This window comes from Scyliorhinus torazame, chromosome 8 (assembly GCF_047496885.1).
Source record: "Scyliorhinus torazame isolate Kashiwa2021f chromosome 8, sScyTor2.1, whole genome shotgun sequence".
Taxonomy (NCBI): domain Eukaryota; kingdom Metazoa; phylum Chordata; class Chondrichthyes; order Carcharhiniformes; family Scyliorhinidae; genus Scyliorhinus; species Scyliorhinus torazame.
In genome coordinates this window covers 166,940,348-166,955,623 of record NC_092714.1, presented here as the reverse complement: position 1 = coordinate 166,955,623, position 15,276 = coordinate 166,940,348, and the positions used below count along the sequence as shown (strand labels likewise).

Sequence of the window (15,276 nt, the reverse complement as noted above, 5' to 3'; positions counted from 1 at the left end):
ACCTGAACCGCGTGTACTGGGGCACTCAGGTGGGGGGGGGGGGGGGGTTCCAAAGGTGACCGTGTCTCGAACCTGCCTTTGCTAGGGCGCCTGCCTTAACGTTACCGGGGGGGGGGGGGAGAACAATGGTGGCTACAAACTTTAATAATGCCATATTTCCGATCTCTTGCTGTCTTTAGGATATGCTGGAGTAATGGGGCTGAGGGTAGAGGTTTTCCATCTGCGGAAATGAATCCTCTCGATTCCCACAGGGGTAGGAATTCGGTCAAACTGTTACAGACATATAAACTGTCAGAATATATGTTGGCTGGGGTCGAGAACGAGTCGGGGTGCTCTACAATATAAGCTACGGCTGCTAATTCTGCTGCCTGTGAGCCTAAATGTCCTGGCAATTTCAACGATATTTCTTCTAGGGCGCGTCCCTGCGCGTCATCTACATATATACCGCAACCGGTAATCCTTTTTCCGTTTAAAACTGTGGAGGAGCCATCCACATAGATCCTAAGGGGCGTGCATATGTCTGTGGGCTGGTGTCTCTGGGTGTAGTACCTGGTTTCGGGGGAGCTGACTTTGGTACAAAGGGTCCTGTATTGTGTCCAGTGGATATCATTTCACACTCATGTGGGGTACCTGCATAGTGTAAATTATCTGCGAGGAAAGTGTGTGTCTTTGTCCTCTTTACTGTAATGTCCCGTCCCTGTAAGAGAAGGGTCCAATGGGCTGCGCGAATCTGGCTGACTGTGCCATCCTTAAGTCTACCATCAAGTAGGAGTTGTGTTGGGGGGTGCTCAGGTAAAATGGTGATGGGGTTGATCCTGTAATGTAGGCAAAGTATTGTACTGTCCAAAAAATTGCGAGCAGGTGCCTTTCGCAGGTAGAAAATCCTTGCTCGACTGGATCTAATACTCGTGAGGCGTATGCCACGGGGCCTACTCGGTCATGGCGTTCTTGGAGGAGCACGGCCGAAAGGGTTCGGTCGGTGGTTGCAACTTCAATTGCGTATGGGGAGAGTGGATCTGGGACCTGTAATGCAGGCGCTGTGCTGAGGGCTCGTTTTAAACCATCCAAGGCATCCGTGTGCTGTGGAAGCCATTCCCAAGGTGCCTGCTTCTTGAGAAGTTCGGATAGGGGCGCTGCCTTTGTGGCGAAACCGTCGATGTGGTTTCTACAGTAGCCAACCAGTATTAGAAATGACCGGAGGGCTGTGACATTATGGGGCAGGGGTAATTTGATGATCGAGTCGATTTGTTTCTGCCCGATCTTGAGTTTGCCATGTGTGATTACTGTTCCTAAGTAAATCACTTTTTCCCGTAAAATCTGGGCCTTTTTGGGGTTCACTTTACAGCCAATTTGTTGAAGGAGTCCTAATAGTTCGGCGAGAAGCGAAATGTGCTCTCCCTTTGTGTCCGTCTGTAAAAGCAGATCGTCTACGTACTGGACCAGACAATCGGGTCGGGAAAGTTTTGCTGAACCATTTGCCAGCTGTCGGTGGAAAATGGAGGGGGAATTTTGGAAGGCACGTCCATGTATATTGCTGTCCCTGGAAGGTGAAAGCAAATTTATATTGGCACGCTTTATCCAATGGAATGGACCAAAAGCCATTGCTAATGTCCAAAACCGAAAAAAAATTTGACTGTAGTCCCTGGTTGAGCATGGTCTCATGACTCGTGGCTACGGTGGGGGCTGCTACTGGGGTTACTTTGTTTAGTTCCCGATAATCAATGGTCAGTCGCCATGATCCATCGGGTTTCCTGACGGGCCAAATTGGGGCATTGTTTGTTGAGACTACTTGAATGGAGTACGCCTTGGTCAAGCAGACTCTGAATCACTTTTGAGATTTCTCCCTCTGCTTCATGGGGAAAACCATACTGCTTTGGGGGTCTGGGGTCAGGACCTGTAATGTGCACCAAGCCAGCGATCTTGCCACAGTCGTGCTTGTGCTGTGCAAATGCTGCTTCGTGTTGCTGCAGGACTTCAATAACTTCTTTATTCTGACTAATGGCTCGAGGCTCGAACCAGAAGTCTCCTACTGCGCTGATTCTGTTTACATAGTCTCCAACTGTGAGCGAGGTGGGGGCTCATGCAGCCTTTGCCATTCTCCACACACATTTGTTTAATGGATCGAATGATAGATTGTGGGAGCTCATAAAATCATATCTAAAATGTGTTCGGCTGTCTGGGGTAGATCGACCAGAACTACGGGGTGTTTAGTCTTAATGTTCCCTATCTGGATTGCTGCAGGGGATGTAATGTGTCCCTGCTGTAAATGCCCTGTGAAACTGCTGAGTGTGATGGTGTCCGTGGTGGGCCATGTGTCTCGCTGAAACATCGTGGAGGAATTGAGCGTGGTGCAGGGCCCTCCTGTGTCCCAAAGAAATTCTACGGAGTGTCCCCGGACTGTGCCTGTCACTACCAGTCTACTGGACTTGTCCCAAAGGGTGTTGCAGACCCAAGTTGGGGAGCCCGAACACCGTCAGTCAGTGCCGTTCATATCTGCGTTATCAGAACGGGCGCTAACAGTGTGAATTGGGTTTGCACTATTCTTATTTAGGGTGCCAGTCTGCTGATTTCTCTGCTGTTTCTGGGGTGCATTGCATTCTCATGCATAGTGTCCTAATTGGCCGCAATTATAACACACCTGGGATTTGGTTTGCTTTGGGCTGTTTCTTCCCTCATTTACCCATACGGGGTTCTGGTGCGTCCTAACTGGATGCATGTTCGCATCTGCCTGCTCTTCCTCTGCTCTACCATCAGCTGATTTACCTTGAACGGACTGTTCCCAAGGGCGGGACAACCTTTTCAAACCCAATTTCTCATTGTGGACCTCGTCTGAGGGGTTGTAATTTGCGCAAGCTCTCTGTCCTGCCTCTGTTACATAGAACATAGAACGATACAGCGCAGTACAGGCCCTTCGGCCCACGATGTTGCACCGAAACAAAAGCCATCTAACCTACACTATGCCATTATCATCCATATGCTTATCCAATAAACTTTTAAATGCCCTCAATGTTGGCGAGTTCACTACTATTGCAGGTAGGGCATTCCACGGCCTCACCACTCTTTGCGTAAATAACCTACCTCTGACCTCTGTCCTATATCTATTACCCCTCAGTTTAAGGCTATGTCCCCTCGTGCCAGCCATTTCCATCCGCGGGAGAAGGCTCTCACTGTCCACCGTATCTAACCACCTGATCATTTTGTATGCCTCTATTAAGTCTCCTCTTAACCTTCTTCTCTCCAACGAAAACAACCTCAAGTCCATCAGCCTTTCCTCATAAGATTTTCCCTCCATACCAGGCAACATCCTGATAAATCTCCTCTGCACCCGTTCCAAAGATTCCACGTCCTTCCTATAATGAGGTGACCAGAACTGTACGCAATACTCCAAATGCGGCCGTACCAGAGTTTTGTACAGCTGCAACATGACCTCATGACTCCAGAACTCAATCCCTCTACCAATAAAGGCCAACACACCATAGGCCTTCTTCACAACCCTATCAACCTGGGTGGCAACTTTCAGGGATCTATGTACATGGACACCAAGATCCCTCTGCTCATCCACACTTCCAAGAATTTTACCATTAGCCAAATATTCTGCATTCCTGTTATTCCTTCCAAAGTGAATCACCTCACACTTCTCTACATTAAACTCCATTTGTCACCTCTCAGCCCAGCTCTGCAGCTTATCTATGTCCCTCTGCAACCTGCAACATCCTTCCGCACTGTCGACAACACCACCGACTTTAGTGTCGTCTGCAACTTTACTCACCCACCCTTCTGCGCCCTCCTCTGGGTCATTTATAAAAATGACAAACCGCAACGGCCCCAGAACAGATCCTTGTGGTACGCCACTTGTAACTGAACTCCATTCTGAACATTTCCCATCAACCACCACCCTCTGTCTTCTTTCAGCTAGCCAATTTCTGATCCACATCTCTAAATCTCCCTCAATCCCCAGCCTCCGTATTTTCTGCAAAAGCCTACCGTGGGGAACCTTATCAAACGCTTTACTGAAATCCATATACACCACATCAACTGCTCTACCCTCGTCTACCTGTTCAGTCACCTTCTCAAAGAAATCGATAAGGTTTGTGAGGCATGACCTACCCTTCACAAAGCCATGCTGACTATCCCTAATCATATTATTCCGATCTAGATGATTATAAATCTTGTCTCTTATAATCCCCTCCAAGACTTTACCCACAACAGACGTGAGGCTCACCGGTCTATAGTTGCCGGGGTTTCCTCTACTCCCCATCTTGAACAAAGGGACCACATTTGCTATCCTCCAGTCCTCTGGCACTATTCCTGTAGCCAATGATGACATAAAAATCAAAGCCAAAGGCTCAGCAATCTCTTCCCTGGCTTCCCAGAGAATCCTAGGATAAATCCCATCAGGCCCCGGGGACTTATCTATTTTCAGCCTGTCCAGAATTGCCAACACCTCTTCCCTACGTACCTCAATGCCATCTATTCTAATAGCCTGGGTCTCAGCATTCTCCTCCACAACATTATCTTTTTCCTGAATGAATACTGACGAAAAATATTCATTTAGTATCTCGCCTATCTCTTCAGACTCCACACACAACTTCCCATCCCTGTCCTTGACTGGCCCTACTCTTACCCTAGTCATTCTTTTATTCCTGACATACCTATAGAAAGCTTTTGGGTTTTCCTTGATCCTACCTGCCAAATACTTCTCCTGTCCCCTCCTTAGCTCTCTCTTTAGATCCTTCCTCGCTACCTTGTAACTATCAAGCGCCCCAACTGAAACTTCACACCTCAGCTTCACATAGGCCTCCTTCTTCTTCTTAACAAGAGATTCCACTTCTTTGGTAAACCACGGTTCTCTCGCTCAACGCCTTCCTCCCTGCCTGACGGGTACGTACTTATCAAGAACACGCAGTAGCTGTTCCTTGAACAAGCTCCACATATCCAGTGTGCCCAACACTTGCAGCCTACTTCTCCAACCTACCCCTCCCAAGTCATGTTTAATGGCATCATAATTGCCGTTCCCCCAGCTATAACTCTTGCCCTGCGGGGTATAGTTATCCCTTTCCATCACTAACGTAAATGTCACCGAATTGTGGTCACTGTCCCCAAAGTGCTCACCTACCTCCAAATCTAACACCTGGCCTGGTTCATTACCCAAAACCAAATCCAAAGCGGCCTCGCCTCTTGGTGGCCTGTCAACATATTGTGTCAGGAAACCCTCCTGCACACATTGTACAAAAAACGACCCATCTAATGTACTCGAACTATATCTTTTCCAGTCAATATTTGGAAAGTTCAAGTCTCCCATAATAACTACCCTATTACTCTCGCTCATATCCAGAATCATCTTCGCCATCCTTTCCTCTACATCCCTAGAACTATTAGGAGGCCTATAGAAAACTCCCAACAGGGTGACCTCTCCTTTCCTGTTTCTAACCTCAGCCCATACTACCTCGGAAGAAGAGTCCCCATCTAGCATCCTCTCCGCCACCGTAATACTGTTCTTGACTAGTAGCGCCACACCTCCCCCTCTTTTGCCTCCTTCTCTGAGCTTACTAAAACACCTAAACCCCGGAACCTGCAACAACCATTCCTGTCCCTGCTCTATCCATGTCTCCGAAATGGCCACAACATCGAAGTCCCAGGTACCAACCCATGCTGCCAGTTCCCCTACCTTATTTCGTATACTCCTGGCATTGAAGTAGACACACTCCAAACCACCTACCTGAACACTGGCCCCCTCCTGCGAAGTCAAATCTGTGCTCCTGACCTCTATACTCTCAATCTCCCGTACCCTAAAACTACAATCCAGGTTCCCATGCCCCTGCTGCATTAGTTTAAACCCCCCCAAAGAGCACTAACAAATCTCCCCCCCCCCCCCCCCCCCCCCCAGGATATTTGTGCCCGTCAGGTTCAGATGTAGACCATCCTGTCTGTAGAGGTCCCACCTTCCCATGAAAGAGCCCCAGTTATCCAGAAATCTGAATCCCTCCCGCCTGCACCATCCCTGTAGTCACGTGTTTAATTGCTCTCTCTCCCTATTCCTCATCTCATTATCACGTGGCACGGGCAACAACCCAGAGATAACAACTCTGTTTGTTCTCGTTCTGAGCTTCCATCCTAGCTCCCTGAAAGCCTGCCTGACATCCTTGTCCCCTTTCCTACCTATGTCGTTAGTGCCAATGTGGACCACGACTTGGGGCTGCTCCCCCTCCCCCTTAAGGACCCGGAAAACACGATCCGAGACATCACGCACCCTTGCACCTGGGAGGCAACATACCAAACGTGAGTCTCTCTCGCTCCCACAATCTCCTATCTGTGCCCCTGACTATCGAATCCCCAATTACTAATGCTCTGCTCCTCTCCCCCCTTCCCTTCTGAGCAACAGGGACAGACTCCGTGCCAGAGGCCCGTACCCCATGGCTTACCCCTGGTAAGTCCCCCCCCCCCCCCACAAGTATCCAAAGCGGTATACTTGTTTCTCAGGGGAACGACCGCAGGGGATCCCTGCACTGACTGCTTCTTCCCAGTCCCTCTTACAGTTACCCATCTATCTCCAATCTTTGGTGTAACTAATTCCCTGAAGCTGCTATCTATGACCCGCTCTGCCTCCCGAATGATCCGAAGTTCATCCAACTCCAGCTCCAGTTCCCTAACTCGGTCTTGGAGGAGCTGGAGATGGCTGCACTTCCTGCAGGTAAAATCAGCAGGGACACTAACTGCATCCCTCACCTCAAACATTCTGCAGGAGGACTTCCGGGTGCGGCGATGACCAGCTAAGTCGCACGTTTCGGCAGCTCCCGGTGGAACGGACTTTTGGGCTCTTAATAGGAGCCCCCTCGGCAATTTTAACGACAAATAACACTGTGCGGTAATCCAGAAGGGAATCCCCCCTGGACACGGATGGAAAAAAGAGAGGAAAGTAGCCGGATTGCGGTGGATCCTCAAGAGCAGCGGCCAAGAAGGCAGGCACAAAGCAAGATGGCGTCGGAAGGAGGCAGTTTAATATGGGGCCCTGACCAACAAGAGTTCCTGCGGCGTTGTGTAGATGAACTCAAAAAGGAGATGAAGAAGGAGCTGTTGGCCCCGATATTACAAGCGATTTGAGGGGCTAAAGGAGGAGCAAAAGACCCAGGAACAGGAGCTTCGGGTCGTGAAGGCAAAGGCTGCTGAGAATGAGGGCGACATACAGGGCCTGGTGGTGAAGACAGATGCATGAGGCACAACACAAAAGGTGTGTGGAAAGGCTGGAGGTGCTGGAGAATAATGCGAGGAGGAAGAACTTAAGGATTCTTGGCCTTCCCGAAGGTGTAGAAGGGGCGGACGTCGGGGCATATATGAGCACAATGCTGCATTCGTTAATGGGATCGGAGGCCCCGACGGGTCCGCTGGAGGTGGAGGGAGCCTATCGAGTTATGGCGTGAAGACCGAGGGCTGGAGAAATTCCTCGAGCAATAGTTGAGATTTCTCTGATACAAGGACAGAGAGATGGTCCTCAGATGGGCAAAGAAAACTCGGAACAGTAGGTGGGAGAATGCGGTGATTCGCGTATATCAAGATTGGAGTGCGGAGGTGGCGAGAAGGAGGGCAAGCTTTAATCGGGCCAAGGCGGTGTTGCATAAAAGGAAGGTCAAATTCGGAATGCTGCAACCGGCAAGACTGTGGGTCACACATCTAGGGAAACACCACTACTTCGAAACGGCAGACGAGGCGTGGACATTTATTGTCGAGGAGAAGCTGGAGTGAGCAGGCCAGAAAAAGAACGTTTGGGACAAAAGTGGGGGGGTGAATTTGTGGGATGAACGGGGGAAGAGATGACTTCCCAAGTTGTTAAACCTGCGACCCTGTAACTTCTCTCTCTTCCCCATGTCGTGGGGGAGGGGGTGAGGGAGGATAAGGAGCTGAGGGCGCTGGCCATTGGGGGCGGGGCCAAAAGGGGAAGCGCGGGCTTTGTTCCCGCGCTATGGTAATCATGGCGGGAACAAGGAAGCAGGAAGGAGGAGGCCTCGCACAGTGTGAGCCGAGGTCACTGGGGGAAGCAGAGGGCGGCCAGAGTTTGCTGACTTCTGGGAGTAACATGGGGGGTGCAATTATGCTAGCTTGGGATCTAGCGGGGGGGGCGGTTAACTGGGTTGCTGCTGCTGGGGAGAAGGGGGAGCTGGTATGGGAGGGGGCGTGTCGGGGCAGGGGGGCGCCGCCTGGGGGGGATACAGCTACGTGGGAACCGGGGGAGGAGCTGGATTGAAAAAGGAAATGGCTAGTCGTCAGGGGGGGGGGTAAAGAGCCCCCCAACCCGGCTGATCACGTGGAACGTGAGGGCTGAACGGGCCGATAAAGAGGGCACGGGTACTCGCACACCTAAAGAAACTTAAGGCAGATGTGGTTATGCTTCAGGAGACGCATCTGAAGCTGATAGACCAGGTTAGACTTCGCAAAGGATGGGTGGGGCAGGTATTTCATTCGGGGCTAGATGCAAAAAACAGGGGGGTGGCCATACTAGTGGGGAAGCGGGTAATGTTTGAGGCAAAGACTATAGTGGCGGATAGTGGGGGCAGATACGTGATGGTGAGTGGCAAACTGCAAGGGGAGGCGGTGGTATTAGTGAACGTGTATGCCCCGAACTGGGATGATGCCAATTTTATGAGGCGTATGTTAGGACGAAACCCGGACCTAGAAGTGGGGAAGTTGGTAATGGGTGGAGACTTTAATACGGTGCTGGACCCAGGGCTGGACAGATTGAGGTCCAGGACCGGAAGGAGGCCGGCTGCAGCTAGGGTGCTTAAGGATTTTATGGTGCAGATGGGAGGAGTAGATCCCTGGAGATTTAGTAGACCTAGGAGTAAGGAGTTTTCGTTTTTCTCCTATGTACATAAAGTATTTTCACGAATAGATTTTTTTGTTTTGGGAAGGGCACTGATCCCAAAGGTGACGGGGACAGAGTACACGGCTATAGCCATCTCGGATCATGCTCCACACTGGGTGGACCTGGAGATAGGGGAAGAAAAACAACAGCTTCCACCCTGGAGAATGGACATGGGATTATTGGCAGATGAGGGGGGGTGTTTAAGGGTGAGGGGGTGTATTGAAAGGTACTTGGAACTTAATGATAATGGGGAGGTACAGGTGGGAGTGGTCTGGGAGGCACTGAAGGCAGTGGTTAGAGGGGAGCTGATATCTATTGGGGCACATAAAGGAAAGCAGGAGGGTAGGGAAAGGGAGCGGTTGTTGATAGAACTTCTGAGGGTGGACAGACAATATGCGGAGGCACCGGAGGAGGGACTGTACAGGGAAAGGCAAAGGCTACATGTAGAATTTGACTTGTTGACGACGGGTAATGCAGAGGCACAATGGAGGAAGGCACAGGGTGTACAGTACGAATATGGGGAGAAGGCGAGCAGGTTGCTGGCCCACCAACTGAGGAAAAGGGGAGCAGCGAGGGAGATAGGGGGGGTGAGAGATGAGGCGGGAGAGATGGAGCGGGGAGCGGAGAGAGTGAATGGAGTGTTCAAGGCATTTTATGAAAGATTATATGAAGCGCTGCCCCCTGACGGGAAGGAGAGAATGATGTGCTTTCTGGATCAGCTGGAATTTCCTAAGGTGGAGGAGCAGGAGAGAGTGGGGCTGGGAGCACAGCTTGAGACGGAGGAAGTAGTGAAAGGGATTGGAAGCATGCAGGCGGGGAAGGCCCCGGGACCAGACGGATTCCCAGTTGAATTCTATAAGAAATATTTGGACTTGCTGGCCCCGCTACTGATGAGAACCTTTAATGAGGCGAGGGAAAGGGGGCAGCTGCCCCCGACTATGTCAGAGGCAACGATATCGCTCCTCCTAAAGAAGGAAAAAGACCCGCTGCAATGCGGGTCATACAGGCCCATTTCCCTCCTGAATGTGGATGCTAAGATTCTGGCCAAGGTAATGGCAATGAGGATAGAGGATCGTGTCCCGGGGGTGGTCCATGAGGACCAAACTGGGTTTGTGAAGGGGAGACAGCTAAATACAAATATACGGAGGCTGCTAGGGATAATGATGATGCCCCCACCAGTGGGGAAAGCGGAGATAGTGGTGGCGATGGATGCCGAGAAAGCATTTGATAGAGTGGAGTGGGATTATTTGTGGGAGGTGCTGAGGAGATTTGGCTTTGGGGACGGGTATATCAGGTGGGTACAGTTGCTGTATAGGGCCCCGATGGCGAGCGTGGTCACGAATGGACGGGGGTCTGACTATTTTCGGCTCAATAGAGGGACGAGGCAGGGATGTCCTCTGTCCCCGTTATTGTTTGCATTGGTGATTGAACCCCTGGCCATAGCACTGAGGGGTTCCAGGAAGTGGAGGGGAGTACTTAGGGGGGGAGAAGAACACCGGGTATCTCTGTATGCGGATGATTTGTTGCTATATGTGGCGGACCCGGCGGAGGGGATGCCAGAGATAATGCGGATGTTTGGAGAGTTTTCAGGGTATAAACTGAACATGGGGAAAAGTGAGTTATTTGTGGTGCATCCGGGGGAGCAGAGCAGAGAGATAGAGGATTTACCGTTGAGGAAGGTAACAAGGGACTTCTGGTACCTGGGGATACTGATAGCCAAGAATTGGGGTACGTTACATAGGCTTAATTTAACACGGTTGGTGGAACAGATGGAGGAGGATTTCAAGAGATGGGACATGGTGTCCCTGTCATTGGCAGGTAGGGTGCAGGCAGTTAAAATGGTGGTCCTCCCGAGATTCCTTTTTGTGTTCCAGTGCATTCCGGTGATCACGAAGGCTTTTTTCAAAAGAATTGAGAAGAGCATTATGAGTTGTGTGGGCTGGGAAGACCCCGAGAGTGAGGCGGGGATTCTTGCAGTGTAGTAGGGACAGGGGGGGGCTGGCACTACCGAGCCTAAGTGAGTACTACTGAGCCGCCAATGTTTCAATGGTGTGTAAGTGGATGGGAGAAGGGGAGGGAGCGGCGTGGAAGAGATTGGAGAGGGCGTCCTGCAGGGGGACTAGCCTGCAAGCAATGGTGACGGCGCCGTTGCCGTTCTCACCAAAGAAATACACCACAAGCCCGGTGGTGGTGGCTACATTGAAAATTTGGGGGCAGTGGAGACGGCATAGGGGAGGGACGGGAGCTTCGGTGCGGTCCCCGATAAGAAACAATCATGGGTTCGTTCCGGGGAGAATGGATGGGGGATTTGGAGCATGGCAAAGAGCTGGGGTAGTACAATTAAGAGATCTATTTGTAGATGGGACGTTTGCGAGTCTGGGAGCGCTGATGGAGAAATATGGGTTGCCCCAAGGGAATGCATTTCGGTATATGCGAGGCAACAGGTGAGGGAATTCCCACAGCTCCCGACGCAGGAAGTGCAGGATAGAGTGATCTCAGAGACATGGGTGGGGGACGGTAAGGTGGTGGACATATACAGGGAGATGAGGGACGAGGGGGAGATCATGGTAGATGAGCTGAAAGGGAAATGGGAAGAAGAACTGGGGGAGGAGATTGAGGAGGGGCTGTGGGCTGATGCCCTACATAGGGTAAACTCATCGTCCTTGTGTGCCAGGCTAAGCCTGATACAATTTAAGGTGCTACACAGGGCGCATATGACTGGAGCACGGCTTAGTAAATTTTTTGGAGTAGAGGATAGGTGTGCGAGATGCTCGAGAGGCCCAGCGAATCACACCCACATGTTCTGGTCATGCCCGGCACTACAGGGGTTCTGGGTGGGGGGTGGCAAAGGTGCTTTTGAAGGTGGTGGGGGTCCGGGTCAAACCAAGCTGGGGGTTGACTATATTTGGGGTTGCAGAAGAGCCGGGAGTGCAGGAGGCGAGAGAGGCTGACGTGTTGGCCTTTGCGTCCCTTGTAGCCCGGGGAGGAATCGGACGGACTCTCAGGGATGTTATTGTATATGTATAGGTATTTGGTATATGTTATTGTTTGTTGGATTGTATTTTTGTAGAGTATTTATTTTGGACAAGGCAATTGGACAAGGCACATTTTGGACAAGGCAATTCTCACACACACACATTCTCTCACACACACATTCTCACACACACACATTCTCACACACACATTCTCACGAGCACACACACACATTCTCACGAGCACACACACATTCTCACGAGCACACACACATTCTCACGAGCACACACACATTCTCACGAGCACACACACATTCTCACGAGCACACACACATTCTCACGAGCACACACACATTCTCACGAGCACACACACATTCTCACGAACACACACACATTCTCACGAACACACACACATTCTCTCACACACACACATTCTCTCACACACACACATTCTCACACACACACACATTCTCACACACACATATTCTCTCTCACACACACACATTCTCACACACACACATTCTCACGAGCACATACACATTCTCAGACACACATTCTCTCACACATTCTCACACAAGCACACACCCATATTCTCTCACACACACACATTCTCTCACACACACATTCTCTCACACACACATTCTCTCACACACACATTCTCTCACTCACACACATTCTCTCACACACACGTTCTCTCACACATTCTCACACACATTCTGACACACACACTCACCGACACACATTCTCAGACACATTCTGACACACACACACACACATTCTCTCACACACACAAACACATTCTCAGACACTCACACATTCTCACGCACACATTCTCTCTCTCATTCTCACACACACGCACCTTCTCACTCACATTCTCACACACACATTCACACACACACACATTCACACACACACACATTCTCACACACATTCTTTCTCACGCACACACATTCTCTCACACACACACACACATTCTCACACACATTCTCACACACACACATACACCGACACACATTCTCAGACACATTGTGACACACACACACATTCTCACACACAAACACATTCTTAGACCCACACACTCTCACACACACATTCTCTCTCACACACACATTCTCTCACACACACACATTCTCACACACACATTCTCACACACACATTCTCTCACACACACATTCTCTCACACTCTCTCTCTCACACACACTCTCTCTCACACACACTCTCTCTCACACACACTCTCTCTCACACACTCATTCTCTCTCTCACACTCATTCTCTCTCTCACACACTCATTCTCTCTCACACACTCATTCTCTCTCACACACTCATTCTCTCTCACACACACATTCTCTCTCACACACACTCTCTCACACGCGCTCACACAGTCTCACACACATTCTCACACGCGCACACACATTCTCACACGCGCGCACACATTCTCACGCACACATTCTCACACAAGCACACACCCATATTCTCTCACACACACATTCTCACACACACATTCACATAAATATTCTCTCACACACACACATGCGCACAGACATACATTCTTCTACAAACAAATAGAAACTTTGGCACACGGACAAATGTGGTGGCGCACCTGTTCTCTCACAACCCAACATTTTGTGTCTCCACACTATCTGTTTAATGTGAACAATCATTCTCTTTAGCTCTATTAAATAAAATCCATTTGTGTTGTTTTATAGAAGAATTATTATGCGATTGCGGCAGCAAACAGACTTAAAAAAATCAGCAGTTGTGGATCACTTCCAGCTCTGGCGATGTGAGATGATCTTGCTGACACAAACTATCACTGGATGCAGAAAAACACTGTAGCTCCAATATCATGTTTCATAGATTAATGCACCGGAGAGATGACTATAGGCTGTAGTGTATTACTGCATAGTGTGCCAGCATGTAGCATATTACTGTGCCGTATTGCAGTGTGTTACTGTACAGCGTATTACTAAAGTATTTCGCACAATGTGTTATTGTACAATGTATTACTGCAGTCAACCTCAGTGTATTACTGTACAATATATTATAGTAATGTATCAATGTTATGACCACAACTGATGTGAATTGCAGAGCAAACCAAATCCCTATGGGAAACCTGGCTACCCCTTATTTTTGTATTCTGAAATTGAGAAGAAACATGCTAATCTCAGCAGAAAGAAGTCCAGTAACACTTTTGGGGGGAATGTTTAGAAAATCTAATTTTAACTGTGTAAATGTAATATTGTATGCTTATGTTTTCTTTTCTTCTTGTTAATAAACCTTTTAATTTTATTTTTTTTATCTCACAAGACTCCCTTCTTGGTCAGACTCACAAATAAACACTTTAAGGCATCACGTCTTTATAAAGTTGGGAGACCTGTCTCACAGACTAGTTAAGCAACAGCCTGACATAGTCATACTCACAGAATCATACCTTACAGACAATGTCCCAGACACCACGATCAACATTTTTGTGTATGTCCCGTCTCACTGGCAGGACAGACCCAGCAGAGATGGTGGCACAGTGGTGTACAGTCAGGAGGGAGTTGCCCTGGGAATCCTCAAACATGATGTCTCGGCTTCAATTTAAATATGGGCAAGGAAACCTCCTACTGATTACCATGTACCGGCCACCGTCAGCTGATGAATCAGCACTCCTCCATGTTGAACACCGCTTGGAGGAAGCACTGAGTGGCAAGGGCGAAAAATATGCTCTGGGTGGGGGACTTCAATCCCCACCAGGAATGGCTCGGTAGCACCACTGCAACTGAACTGGCTGGGTCCTAAAGGACATAGCTGCTAGACTGGGACTGCAGCAGGTGGTGAGGGAACCAACATACTTGACCTCATCTGTCCATGACAGTATCGATAGAAGTGACCACCGCACAGTCCTTGTGGAGACAAAGACCCATCTTCACATTGAGGATACCCTCCATCGTGTTGTGTGTCACTACCACTGTGCTAAATGGGATAGACTTCGAACGGATCTAGCAACTCAAGATTGGGCATCTATGAGGCGCTGTGGGCCATCAGCAGCAGCAGCAGAATAGTATTCAACCACAATCAGTTACCTCATGGCCCAGCATGTCCCGCACTCTACCATTGCCACCAAGCCAGGGGATCAATCCAGGTTCAATGAAGAGTGCAGGAGAGCATGCCAAAAGCAACATCAGGCATATCAAAAAATGAGGTGTCGACTTGCTGAAGCTACAACACAAGACTCCTGGGGTGGGATTCTCCGAGAATCGGCGCGATGGCCGGAACCCAGTGCCAAAAACGACGTGAATCACTCCGGCGTCGGTCCCCCCGAAACGGCACAAATTCTCCGGCCTGGAATGGGTTAGCAGCAGCGTGACGCCATTCACGTCGCAGCACCAAAGACTGCCCCCCCCCCCCCCGGAGACCCATCAAGATGGCCGCCCGCAGCGCTGAGGTTCCAGGAGCGGGACAT

The 15,276-nt window shown here is 49.8% G+C and overlaps 1 protein-coding gene across 1 annotated transcript in view; it reads left to right on the top strand.

Annotated features, from left to right (window-relative positions):
* Positions 1-14,117, top strand: part of LOC140428237 (uncharacterized) — a 504,514-nt gene extending 490,397 nt beyond the window's left edge. The window contains exon 13 of the mRNA XM_072514486.1: positions 13,535-14,117. Coding sequence (XP_072370587.1) covers positions 13,535-13,615 — 81 coding nt within the window. The 3' untranslated portion in view covers positions 13,616-14,117. The remainder of the gene's footprint in view (positions 1-13,534) is intronic.
* The last annotated feature ends 1,159 nt before the right edge of the window (positions 14,118-15,276 follow it).